The sequence below is a fragment of the Chroicocephalus ridibundus genome, chromosome 14, assembly GCF_963924245.1.
Source record: "Chroicocephalus ridibundus chromosome 14, bChrRid1.1, whole genome shotgun sequence".
NCBI classification, from domain to species: Eukaryota; Metazoa; Chordata; class Aves; order Charadriiformes; family Laridae; genus Chroicocephalus; species Chroicocephalus ridibundus.
In genome coordinates, this window is record NC_086297.1 from 13,511,574 (window position 1) to 13,524,732 (window position 13,159).

General features: G+C 56.2%; 1 protein-coding gene across 1 annotated transcript; it reads right to left on the reverse strand.

Moving 5' to 3' along the window:
* Positions 1 to 328: 328 nt before the first annotated feature.
* LOC134523468 (tektin-3-like) lies at positions 329 to 6,926 on the reverse strand (the record flags this gene model as incomplete). The annotated part of the gene is made up of 7 exons (XM_063352421.1): positions 6,348 to 6,926; positions 5,706 to 5,789; positions 4,983 to 5,053; positions 4,569 to 4,712; positions 3,496 to 3,718; positions 2,123 to 2,277; positions 329 to 530 (listed from the first exon to the last, which is right to left on the reverse strand). Coding segments are annotated over exons 1-7 (1,458 nt in total), but the record flags the coding sequence as incomplete, so codon positions are not given.
* Positions 6,927 to 13,159: the final 6,233 nt, after the last annotated feature.

Consider the following 13,159-nt stretch of genomic DNA (forward strand, 5'->3'; position numbering starts at 1 on the left):
GAGGACACGACACTTTTTCTCCTAAAATCACAGACCGAATGGGTAGGAATGAATCCCCGTGGGTGGATTTACTCTTAGTTGCATCCAGGATATTTTCAGTTACTTTCTGGCACGCCGTGAAAGAGCAGTGGAAAGAGAAAAACCAAAGGGAAAAAAAAAATACTCCTGCTAGACCATGTGACATGCAAAGTGATAATTTAATTTCTACCCAGGCTTCCATCAGGAAGTAGAAGGTTAATCATGTACTATTTATAACATATAGGGAAAACTGATAACTCTGGCAATGGATGCCGTGGGGTGGGCTGAGCCCAGCCTAGATGGGACCCAGCAGCCGCGTGGTGCTGGGAAAGGTCTTGCGCATCGCCATGCACTTCTCCTGGTCGATGAACAGGGAGTTGGCTTTGACGGCCAGGTCGTGCTGCAGGATCGCTTTGGTGCGAACCAGCATTTGCAAGGTGTCCTGGCTGTCTCTCAGCTGCTGCTGAAGAGTCTGCACCGTCTCTTCGATGTCACGGACCTCGTTGACAAGGCTGGAAAACAGCAAGGAGCCCTCATTAGAAGTCACATCACGCGGGTGGTTTCTAGCATGGCGCTGCTGATGGGCCCCTGGGGCATGGGTTTTCCCCCTTCAGTGCGCTCAGACTCACTCGGACCCCCTCTGTTTGTGGCAGATCCATTGGGAAGCTGAGGGCAGAGCTCCTCGGGGTCTCGGCGAGGAGGCACGGTGAACGTCTGCTCGAAGGCTTCGGCAACGCGCAGCCGCGTCTGCCAGAGCAGGTGGTGCCACCAAGCGGAGGGACGAGCAGCTGTGGTTTCCCGTTCCTGTTTGGTTTTGTGGCTTTCTTGGCTCCCCCTCCTGGATTTCCCCGGGCAAGGGTCCTCCCCACACCCACGGGTGCACACGCAGCGAAAGAGGACAGCTGGGAGAGGCTAAAAGCGAAGGTGAAACAAGTGGAGGATGGAACAAAGGATGGCGTGAGAGATGCTGAACCGGCTCTGGGGCTGGGTTTAAATTGCTTTGAAAAGGCTTCCCAGGGAGCCTCACCCAGCGGGCTGCCAGGAGGAGGTGTGAAGTTCAGGGTGCCTGATCCTCCACAGCCCCTCGGGGTGCAATGCCAAAGAGCTCCCTCTGTCCTTGACAGGATTTCCAGTGTCCCCAGGGGAGGTGAGCACAGCCCTCACTGCTTCTCCGTGTGGTGCACAGAATCCCAGGCTGGCGGGGCTTGGCAGGGACCTCTGGAGATCACCCAGTCCAACCCCCTGCCAGAGCAGGGTCACCCACAGCAGGTGGCACAGGAACGCCTCCAGGCGGGTTTGGGATGTCTCCAGAGACGGAGACTCCACCACCTCTCGGGGCAGCCTGGGCCAGGGCTCTGCCACCCTCACAGCAAAGAAGTTCCTCCTCCTGTTTAGGTGGAACTCCCTATGCTCAAGTTTGTGCCCGTTACCCCTTGTCCTGTCCCCGGGCACCACTGAAAAGAGCCTGGCCCCATCCTCCTGACACCCCCCCTTTCAGTATTGATAAGCGTTGATAAGGTCCCCCCTCAGGCGTCTTTCTTCCAGCCTGAAGAGACCCAAATCCCTCAGCCTTTCTTCACAAGAGAGGTGTTCCAGTCCCCTCATCCTCTTGGTAGCCCTTTGCTGTCCCCTCTCCAGCAGTTCCCTGTCCTTCTGGAACCGGGGAGCCCAGCACTGGACACAGCACCTTGCACAGCAGCTGCACCCTTGCGGTTACCCCAAAGGAAGGACCTAAGAGCTCTCAGCATGAGCCTGTTGGAGAGTAAAGGGCTTGTCCTTCAAACCTGAGCCCATCCAGCCGCCGGGAAGCAGGCAGGAGAGAAGACGGGGTTGACGCAAGTAGGAAAAATCCGGCCCCTCATGGGGTGGCATCAGGCCCCCCCCGGCCGTGGGGTACAGCCTCCGTTGTGGGCGCAGAGCTCTCCCAGCACCCAAAGGCTGGGATACCCGCTCATTGCTTTTGATTATGTCGGTGCACTTCTGGAAGGACTCTTTAGGAAAAAGAACCAACCCCCCATGATTAATTTTGTCATCCAGCAATGCTCCCGAGTGCTACCACCCGTGAGCCCTCGAGGTCCCCGCTGGCCCCGCGCTCCTGCCTTACCGCAGCTGGGCAGTGTCCCGGCACAGCTCCATGTTTGGCCTCCGAGTGCGCTCGTCCAGCCGGGTCTGAGCCACCTTTAATGGAGGCCCCTGGTCCCTAATGGCCTTTTGGATGGCTTCTATATTCCTCTCCATCTGGAATATTTCCTGCACTGTCTGGCGTAAGAAAGAAACACATGCATAATTTTAAAAAATATATTCTCCAGCGGCAACGTGATTTCCCTTTTCTGCCATCCATCTGCAGAAAAAAAACAAGTTCAATTAGCAGACCCCGGGCTCAGACTGCTCTCGCTCTGCCATAGATGGAGGCACAGATCCAGCAGCCATTTCTCTGCGGGGAAAAGCCTCTCTTTGCTCTTGCTGTCACATCAGAGGAGGTTTTGGAGCAGTGATGGATCTACTGAATTACCCGCTCCCCAAAATTACTGCTTGCAGGAACTGATCGTCCATCACTAGCAACTAACAGAGGGCAGGTTTTTGGTGGATGCTCGCTGAAGGATGTGGCACCAGCCCGCGATGCTGCAAGCCCAGTTTCTGCTCGGTTAATCTGTGCCGAGCACTTTTCAGGAAGCTTTCCATGAGAGCCAGTGGTGCGAGCCTGCTGCCCATGGCTGATCTCCACTTCATCTGCTTGGCGGAGCAAACACACCGATACCTGTGCAGCAACCACAGAGCGCTGAGACCGAAAACACGTCCTTGGAGGAGCAGCAAAGCTGCAAACCCCACAGCAGACACCCCAGCAGAGTCCCAGTAAAGCCCTTCTGCAGGGCAGCCAGCGCCTCTGAAGTAACTAGCGCTGATGCAAGTAGTGCTGGCATTTTCTGCTGGAAATCCCTGTGCTAGCAGGCTGTCAGCTGGGATGAGCAACGGGCAGTATCCCTTGGGATGAAATTACACTGCCAACTCATCCTGCTCCAAGAAGAAAGTCCCCAAGAAAGCTGGGCAGGGGCTGTTTGCAAGGGCATGTAGCGAGAGGACGAGGAGCAATGGTTTAAACTAGAGCAGGGCAGGTTTAGATGAGACATTAGGCAGAAGTTCTTTGCACTGAGGGTGGTGAGACACTGGCCCAGGTTGCCCAGAGAGGTGGGGGAGGCCCCACCCCTGGAGACATTCAAGGCCAGGCTGCATGAGGCTCTGAGCAACCTGATCCAGTTGAAGATGTCCCTGCTGACTGCAGGGGGGTTGGACTAGATGGCCTTGAGAGGTCCCTTCACACCCAACACATCCTATGACTCTATGATTCTAAATGATGCTATAACCAGGTTCTTGTGGTGACCGTTCCTCTGCTGGGGCCAGGTCTGCGTGGAGGGTCGCGCTTTGGAGGTGTCACCGGGAAGTGACAGTGTCACACCAAAAGGGAGGGGTTCAGGCTACCTTAGCCAGGTGGGTCTGAATCTTTCTCTTGGCATCGGCCGTCTCGGCGATGCGGTTGGTGAAGGCGACGTTCACGGCGTTGAACTGCTTCCACATCTGGCTGTCCGTCACTGCCAGCAGGTTCTCGATGTTGTCCCGCAGCTTGGCGGAGGCCGCCCGCTGGCTCTGGGAGCGGAGGATGTTGTTGTTGGTGAACTTGGCCCAGGACTGCGGCACCGAGATCCTGGCGGAGAAAAGGAGAGGCCCCCGGTAAGCTGGATGTGGGCAGGCATGGACCCTGCCAGGGAGCAGCGTGGATTCACTATAGCTTAAATCTACACTTTTAATTGGACTGTATGTCATAGTTTAACCCCAGCCAGCAGCCAGGACCACGCATGCGCTGGTGCAGTTCTCCCGCTTCCCCCCAGAAGGGAGAAGAGGGAGAAAAGGAGGGGAAAGGGAAAGGGAAAAACTCGTGGGTGGAGATAAGGACAGTTTAATAGAACAATAACAGAAACGAACAATAATAATAATAGTAATAATAATAATAATAATGACAGAAGTCACTCTCACCACCCAGTGAACTGGCACCTTCCCGAGCCCCGACCGCATATTCCCACCCCGCACCAACCCCCATTTATATCCTGAGCATGGCATCTATGGTACGGAATATTCCGTTGGCCTTTCCCTTGTTCTGCCTATGCTCCTCCTCACTTCTATGGGAAGCTGAAAAGAGTCCTTGAAAAGTATAAACATCGCCTAGCATCATCTAAGAGACATCTTTGAAAATATGCATAAACTTAGTGAGCTGTTTCAGCAGAGGTGCTCCGCTGAATTAATTGGCAGGCTGATCTCTCAACCCCTGGTAGAATGTTTAATGAGGTGGGACTGGCTTTCACCCTCTGGATGTTTGGCATCCAACTGTCAGCAGAGGGTTGTGCTCCCTTTCCGGGGAGCGGAGAGAAATGACCGCTCTGAGGGAGGTGTCTCCAGACCGGATGGATCTGGGTTGGGGACAAGCAGCTCCCGGCCAGGGAGAGGCACCGCGTATCCCGGGGACAGCTTGCTGCTGGGGACCGACAGCGTGCACTCACGTGGCATCGACCTGCTCCACCCCTCGGTAGTAACTGATGCCCTGGGAGGTGTTCATCAGGTGGTGGCACCTGTCGTCGATCCGGTGGGCCACCTGCTTGTTGGCCAGATCCTTCTCCAGGTTGTGCTGGGCCGCCCGGTTGGACCTTCAACACGCAAACAGCAGCCATCGGTGGGGACGTACGGGTGGAATGGCTTCCTCCCCGTTCCACTCCCCACAGCAGCTCCCGGCCCCCCGCGCAGCTCTGTCCTCCCACGAGCATCACCGCCCGCATGCCATGGAGCCTCCATGGGCTTTATGCCTGCGGGGTGTGGGGAGAGACAGGCTTCTTCTGGGGGTTCACATCTGCTGGGGTTCTGCTGTGACCACAAATGCACATCAGCCCTACGACATGAGAGAAGGAGCTCCTCCTTACGTGATCTGGGCTTTGGCCTTGTCCAGGAACTGCTGCATCTTCTCCCGGCACGACCTGATGACATCGACTTCCTGGGCAAAGGCAAAAGAGGACCCCACCAGCGTCCATACTCACTCGTCCTGGTCACACTCCTCCCCTTGGACCTCTCCAGCCGTGCACACAGCAAGAACTTGCCTGCTTGTCTTCCTGCCCAAAGCAAACAGGCAGGAAAACTCGCAGCTGAGCCTGCGCCCAGCGCCCTGGAGGGGACAGAAGGGTGCTGTGGCTGCAGCCATGGCCTTTGCGTTCCCTTTCAGGGTGGGTCAATAAGGATTTTTTCACCTTGACCTCAGTGTCAAGCGGTGGTTAGTCCCACTGCACGGACAGGGACACATCCTGGTGTGGAGAGGCAGAGCGGTTCCCTGGACCACTACACACCTCCGTCCCCAGATCAGCACCTGCCCTTTTTGCTCCCAAAATGTTTTCCTCCCCAGGAGGAATCCCATCCGTACGGGACAAGAGGAGATGGACTTGACTTCGGTGTAAATGCCCAGGCTGAATTTCTGAGACACATTCAGCTCCACCGGAGGAAGTGTGTTGCTCTCAGCTCACTTGACTTCAGCACAAACCCATTGCCTTTGTGAAGCTCCGGCTGCTGGAGGCAGGTGATCAGTGCTCCAAATCCCATAACTTTGAAATCCGGTAAAAATACCTTCAACGCATGATCTGAGTTGCCCAACTTACTGTTAAGAGCTGTTCCTCCACGTTGTCGTGGACCAGGTCGATGCCCATCCTCTTCTCCCGGTGAAGTAAGCACTCCTGAGCGACCTGTTGGGGACACGCCATCACCGCTGGCTGCAGGGGCAGGGCTCTCTACGGGGACCGTCCCCATCTCCAATAATGTGAGAAAAGAAATTCTAGGTGGGCACGGAGATGACAAGAGAGGTAAAAAAGTGGCCCGGGGCAGCTGGTTTAGCTGACAAGGAGCAGGCGAGCTGCAACATCAGCATTAAACCATCATGAGGGAGCAGATGTGTCCCTGGTGCAGCCACAGCTGAAACGGGGGACCTGTGTCAGCCTTGACGCCCACCTCGCCAGAGCCTCGTGGTAAGACACGGGCTTTTGTCTCCCAAACCGGGATTTTGGATGTACCGCGTCTAAAAATATTGAGTTAAGCAAACGCTGCTCTGATGTGCTCAGCCTGTGCTGATAGGGGATCCAGCAGATGGCAAGGGGGGTTTGGTTACTACTAACTTAACTAATGGCCTCTTAATAAAAGCTTTCTAGACGTTCCGGAGCTGCAGTGAAACTTAATGAGACGTTTGAAGGGCTGCAGATGTTTCAGCAGTAGGCTACAGCTTGCAGCGCGCCGGGACGGGTGCTTACCCGAAGAGGGGCGTCCGCCTCGGCCAAGGCTCTCTCCAGCCTGGTCTTCACCTCTGTGAGCACGTTGGTCTCCCCGATCACCTCATCTAGCTCGTGGCAGAGCTCCGATTTCCAAAACGCGATGTCATTGGCGCGCACTCCCAGGTTTTTGGTGCTTTCTGCTTGCGTTTTCTTGGTCTGCTGGTATTTGTGGTCAATGATGCGGGAGGTATCGGCTCTCAGGCGCTCCGCGTTCTTCTGGGAGGTCTCCGACTCCCTGTAATTGGTCACGTTGGACTTGTACCAGTCTTCAGGTGTGTAGCGGGTGAAGACGGTCGTTCTGGTGGAAACAGATGGAAGCTTCTCGCCGGCGGTTATCCCCTGGGAACTCTTGGAAAAGGCAGCCAAAGTTGGTTTGCTGGCAGCCGTTTTGTAGTAGGTGCTGGGCATCCAGGGGAGGCTGTAGCTCTGAGGCAAGGGGCGGTAAGGAAATCGGTTCTTATAGCTTGACGCCATGGTGTGGATGGCAGGGAGAAACCTGGTGGGTATGGCTCGGGGATGGGCGAACTTTGCTGGTAAGGGAGAGCCGACAGACTCCATGCTCCACCGCTGCTATTCGTGTGTCCCGTCCGTGTCCTGCACAGAGGAGGAGAGAGAGGACAACCTCAGCAACCTCCTGCACTTGCCTTACTTCTTACAGCAACACCCGCAACTGCAAACACAAACAGCGACGCACAGAGCGCCCTCACAGCGCCTGAACAGGCCTAAACCCCTTGACAACAAATCCCTCCTGACAGCATCCCAAACATTTGTATATAAAAGCGTTTGACTTGGTTGTTAGTATCTAGCATCAGGTCTTGGAATGCGGAGAAAAACAAATCACGGCCGTAAGGAGAATGACAGATACCGTGCCTTCCTTTTCCTTAAATCTGTCAATCCAGTCAAACTGGAGTTGCTCCTTCTCTGCTGTTCCTTTGTTTCTTTTGGCTGGCGTATCTGCTGATCTTCTGATACTCCAGAGGTCATTTTCTCTGTAAAAGTTCCATTCCCAGCCCCGAGAGCTGCGTCCCTTTTGGACACACATCTGCTACCGGCCCAGCGCCATTTGTGGGTGGGTGAGGGACTCCATCCTCACCCCCTCTATCTTCCCTTGCCTTAAATGCTGGAGTGAGGAGCCTGCAGGGGAGCTGAGCTTTGCAGGACTATATCCAAATTTGACCCCCCCACACCCCTATTTCAGCCTCAAAAGAGGGGCCGCCTCTTGCCTTGCAAAGGAGGAAAGGTGTCGATGGCTCACCTGGTGTAAGATCAGTGTGCGTGGGAAGGAGATGGCCCACAGTCTTTTCAGAGTGGTTTGGAAACACCAGCCTTGCAGTAGCCCTAGGAGGAATGGCCACACATGAAGATTTTGCTACCAAGAATTGCATATTGTCCTCTCCAGCTTGAGGCTGTCAATCGATGGTTATCAGCAAGATAAGGCAGGGGGCCACCAAACACACCTCATCTGAGGACAAACACTCCGGAGGGGTACGTGGTGCTCGGTACGAAGCTCTTGTGAGGTTACGAGTGTCACCCACGGGCAGGAATAAGTCCCTCAATACGGCTGTTGTAGCCAGCCTGATGTGTCCTTCCCCTAACACCGTCCCGTCCCCACTGCTCCCAGCCTGGCTCGGAGCCACAGGGGAAGATGAGGACACGGGTGTGCTACAGCAAGATCCCTGATGGGAGTGGCTGTGCGACAGGCAGCGGGAAACTCACACCCTCAAATTTAGCAGAAAAAGAAGCTTTTGCAAACACGACCCTCCGAGGCAGTTTGGCAGAACCGAGGACGAAATGTCTGCGCTCAGGTCCAACAGAAACCACCGTGTGTGCCGCTTCCCACAAACCGCTCCCTTCAGCCCTTTTGTCCCGGCTAAGGATAAATGACGGCGCTTTCCCTAGCTCCGTGCCGCTTTATACCTGAGAAACAGCCTTGGGAGGGTGGGAGGCAGCTTCCCTGGCTCCCACCCCCACAAATAAACTCTGCCCTTTCAGACACTGACAGACACACGTTTAGGAAAGGGAGGGAAAACCCCTTGGGAACGGCCCAGGGCTACTTTTCCCTGCATTTCCAGCTGAAATAAATGCCCCTGCATCCCCCTTGGGATAAGCCATCCCAGGGCGACACTTTGTGCCACCCCTGAACACGGACACACGACAGGAGCCCCGACCACCTCATCCGGGTACATTTAGAGGACAGAAGAGATATGGAGGGGGATTAGGAGAATGACCTGTTTTTTTCCCTCCCAGTTCAGGGACATACTCACCCTGCAGAGGCTTGGGGGTGTGCGGGGGGGGCTGCTACTCAGTGCTGTGCTGTCAGGTTGGGTGGCAGCACTGCCAGACACTGCAGCATCCCCAGTGCCCTCTGTGTCACAGAACCAGGGCAGCGTTGCCGCTGGCGCAGGGTGCTCAGTAACCGGGTTCTACGCGGGCAACTCCCTGCAGCCGCTCTGGCAACGCGATGCAGCCGCTGGGCAACGCATTGCTGTGGATGGGCAAGCCGGGGCCAGCCCTGGGCAAGAAAATACCCTCACATGGCATCCTAGATCCTGCCCTGGACAACCTACTGCCCTCCATGGGCAGGTTTTGCAGCCCCTGGGCAACCAGCTGCAGCTTTTGGGCAACTGTTGAGTGCCTTAGTCATTTCATTTAGTTTTAGGTAGTCCTGCAAGGAGCAGGGAGATGGACTCGATGATCCTCATGGGTCTCCTCGACTTGAGACGTTCTATGATCCTATGAACTCACGGGCCCCAGTGGTCAACCCAGTGCCACCCCTGGGCAAGTCAGTGCAGACTGCGTGCATCCTAGTGCCTTTGCTAGGCAACTTGATCCCTTGCCTGGACAACCCCCAGCACCATCAATGGGCAACCCAAATCTAGCTTGCTGACTGATGTTGATAGCATTCGGCATGCTACGTTGCAAAATCGAGCGGCTGTTGATTTTTTGCTGTTAGCTCAGGGTCATGGATGTGAAGGTTTTGAAGGTATGTGTTGTATGAACCTTTCCGACCACTCATCATCCATTCATAAGCAGTTACGGGAGCTGAAGGATAACATGTCCAAATTAAAAGTGGTCAAAAACGGTTTCGATGATTGGTTAAGCTCGTGGGGTATAACGGGATGGTTATCAGATTTACTAAAGCAAGGGCTCATGCTATTGTTGGTTATATTATTATTGATTATGGCAGCCTCGTGTGTTCTCCGCAAAGTGACTGACATGATAGAAAATGCCATGCATAAGGTCTGGCTGGCTCAAGAAGAAAAAGGGGGTATTGTAGGAATGTATCTGAGAGAAAATGGCCATGTGAGCCAGCCTCCCTACTGTGAGGGATTAGATTAAGAGCAAAACAGGCGGTAGAAGATGGCATTAGTACATGGGAAAAACGGGAACTGAGAAGGTAGAAAACATGTTGTGCTAATGACTAAGCAATATACTATGCGAATTCTTGTAACCAATCTGATGTGTGAACGAACTGCATGCACAGCGCGTGGACAGTGTAACTCGCTGATCAGAAATAAGCGAGTCGCGTGTACGGCTACAACACAGGGTATAAAAGATGATGATCGGTGCTTAATAAACGGCTTCTGTTGATTCACATTGGATCGTCTGGAGTGCAGTTATTTCTCCTCAACAGGGTGCGGGAGGAGAAACCATGCTCTCTGCTAAGACACTAGGGGAACCCACTAGCAGGGTTTGACCAGCCACATTTTAACCAAAAGAGGCAGAAAATGCCAGCGATGACACTGTGAGCACCCGGAGATCTGCGGAAAGGTCTGAAAGTCCATTCAGTCCCTGGCCAGATGAGAGAGAGCTTCACCTGGAGCCAAAAGGTCATGGTCTGGAGTCTAGGACACCCTGGCTGCATCCTTAGGGTGGTGGTCAAGGTGCTCGGGGACCCTTAGTGCACCTTTGGGGTTGCGGTCTGTATGTCCAGGGACCACAGCTGTCTACTCCGGGTGGGGGTCTGGGTGCCAGAGGACCCTGCCTGTGTCCCCAGGGTGGTGCTACGGGGATCTGACCCCCACACCAGTATCTCCCTACATTCCTCCTCCTCAGCAGCAGCCTCACCAGCTTGCCCACCGCCTGCCAGGACATGAAGGTGTTCACCTTTTCCTGGAGCTTCTCATGGCACTGGAGAAGCTGCCCCACCTTCACTCCGGTGTCCCTGCTGGAGACGGGGCGTGCTGCCTGCGCCTCTGCCTCCTCCTGCCCCATGTGCTGTATCGCCCTCAGCTTGTGTTTCTGCAGGAATGGGAGAAGGGATGGGCTCTGAACTGGGATGGATGCAGCCAAGGAGCCCAGGTGCCATGGAGGCTTGATGGCCCCAGCCAGTCCGGGGAGGCGCCACATCCAGCTCCTTCAGCTTGTGCTCTGTTTCCTGCAGTCCCAGGTCCTCAGCTCCATCAGCTCCTGCTGATGGATAAATCCTGCTGATTTATCTCCTGCAGCATGGGCCTGGCCAGCAGGGGCACGGGCAGGCTTAGCCTCCACAGGGCCACTCAGGGGATGTCCCTTGTCCCTCAAGCCCTAATGCTCCCAGCCCCTTTGGCTCCCCTGCAACCCCCTCGGGTCCTTCTACCCCAGCTGCAGGAGGATCTGGGCGCTGACACCCACCTTCTCATCAGTTCCAGCCACCCCCACCTTTCCAAGGGCTTCGTCCAGTTACCTGGTCTGGGAAGGGTGGTGCTGGCAGAGTCCGGGAGCAGCCCCCCGTATTGTCCAAGCAGTGTGGACCCCTGAAGAGGGAGTGTGTCTCTGGAAGCACCTAGGGGATGGGCAAGAGCCTCTACCCCTGAGATGCTGCTCTCATTCGCTTTGATCAGCGAGTTCTGCTGACCCCACTCCTTCCCTCCCGAAGGAACAAAAACTCTGCCATTTTGGGGTCGCTATGCCCAAGAGCCTCCAACCGTCACATTGCCCACCACTCCTCGCCTGCTGACAAATGACTGGTCCAGCAGGGCACCTTCCCCAGTTGGCTCCCTCAGCAGCAGTGTCAGGAAGGTCTCTTCCACACACTCCAGGAACCCCCTAGACTGGTTCCTCTCTGCTGCTGTTTCCAGCAGCCATCTGACAAGTTGAAGGCCCCCAAGATCAAGGACTAGCCATTGTGAGACTTCTCCCACCCACTTCTAGGCTGTTTCATCTGCCTTGTCATCCTGCTTGGCTGGCCTGGCACAGACTCCCCCCAGGGTATCTGCCTTGTTGGCCTTCCCCGATTCTTACCAATAAACCCCCAACCATCATTAAACTCCAGACAATCCAAACCCTCCCTAACATACAGCGCTACCCCAACGCCTCTCCCTCCTTGCCTGTCCCTCCTCCTGAACAGCCTGTAACCTTCAACAGCCACACTCCAGCCATGGGATTCATCCTGCCAAGTTTCAATAATGGCAACTAGGTTTAGCATTCTGGCAGCACAGTGGCTTCCAGCCTCTCCTGTTTGGTGCCCGTGCTGCAGGTGTTGGTGGAGCGGCACTTCAGCTGGGCTGTCGGCCATGTCACCTTCTTCGAGGAACGCCCCTAGGTTCCTTTGGGGTATTGGCACTGGTGTTTCCCTCTTGGCTCCTGGGACCTCGGCAGCCCCTGCCTCATCTCTCTATGACTGCAAGTGTGCGGCAGCGTCACCAAAGCGTCTCAGAGCAACAGGCTGCGGGCCCTCGCTGGCACCCTGCTCCTCCAACCTTGGCGTGTCGTCCCACAGCTTGTCACGGGCAAGCCTGATACTGTCCCCCTCTCCCTTCAGGCCTAGTTTAAAGCTCTGTCAATCGGCCCCGCCAGCTCGTGAGCAAAGACCCTCTTCCCCCTTTGACAAAGGTGAACCCCATCTGACGCCAGGAAGCCTGGTGCCGTGCCGGCCATCCCACCATCGAAATGTTGCCATAGGGGACCCTCTGTTGCCCTCAGAAAGGAATCGCCTACGACTTTAAACCCTCTTTTCTTCCACGAGGTGGCCATGATACGTGGGGCAGGCCTTTCTGCCTCTGCCAGCACCTCCTCAGCCTGGCCGCGGCAGGATACAGGATCCCCTCCACACTGGGCATTTTCTAGCGGCCATTCCCGTTCCTGTCTCGGGGAGGGCAGAACACGGTTCCACCTGCCTCTCCCCGCCTCAGGCTCCCTGGCGCTCCTCAGCCCTTCTCACGGCCCTCGCAGCCCTGCCGCCAGCCTGAGCAGATCGTCTCCCGTTCCCCCCCGCCGCGCCGCTGCCCTCTCGGCTGCCAGCCCTCTCGGGGACGGGCTCTGGCGCTCTCTGCAGCCCCAGTGCTGGCCGGGCCGCCGCCTCCCTCCCGCCGCCCGGGCGGACACCACACGGCGTCGCGGCGGGCCGGCCAGGGCCGAGCTGCTGCCGCGCGGGGACGGCCCCGACTGACCACGCCCTCCCCGCGCGACAGGACGCCACGTCCCGTCTGGCGCGCGCCCCTTCCCGCCCTTTCCCCCCCCGCCCCGTCTGGCGCGCGCCGCTTCCCGCCCTTTTTCCCCGAGTTGAGGGGACTCGTGCGCTGCGGGCTGAGGGAGAAGCGGGGAGCGGGGAGCCGGCGGGCGCGGCAGGGGGCAGAGGCGGCCATTTCTTCAGTGCTCGCCCACGGGACTTGGCACACTGTACTTTATTATAGAGAACAAGTCCTGTGAGGAGCGGCTGAGGGAGCTGGGGTTGTTCAGCCTGGAGAAAAGGAGGCTGAGGGGAGACCTTCTCGCTCTGTCCAGCTGCCTGAAAGGAGGGCGTAGAGAGTTGGGGGTTGGTTTCTTCTCCCAAGTAAGAAGCGATAGGATGAGAGAAAATGGCCTCACGT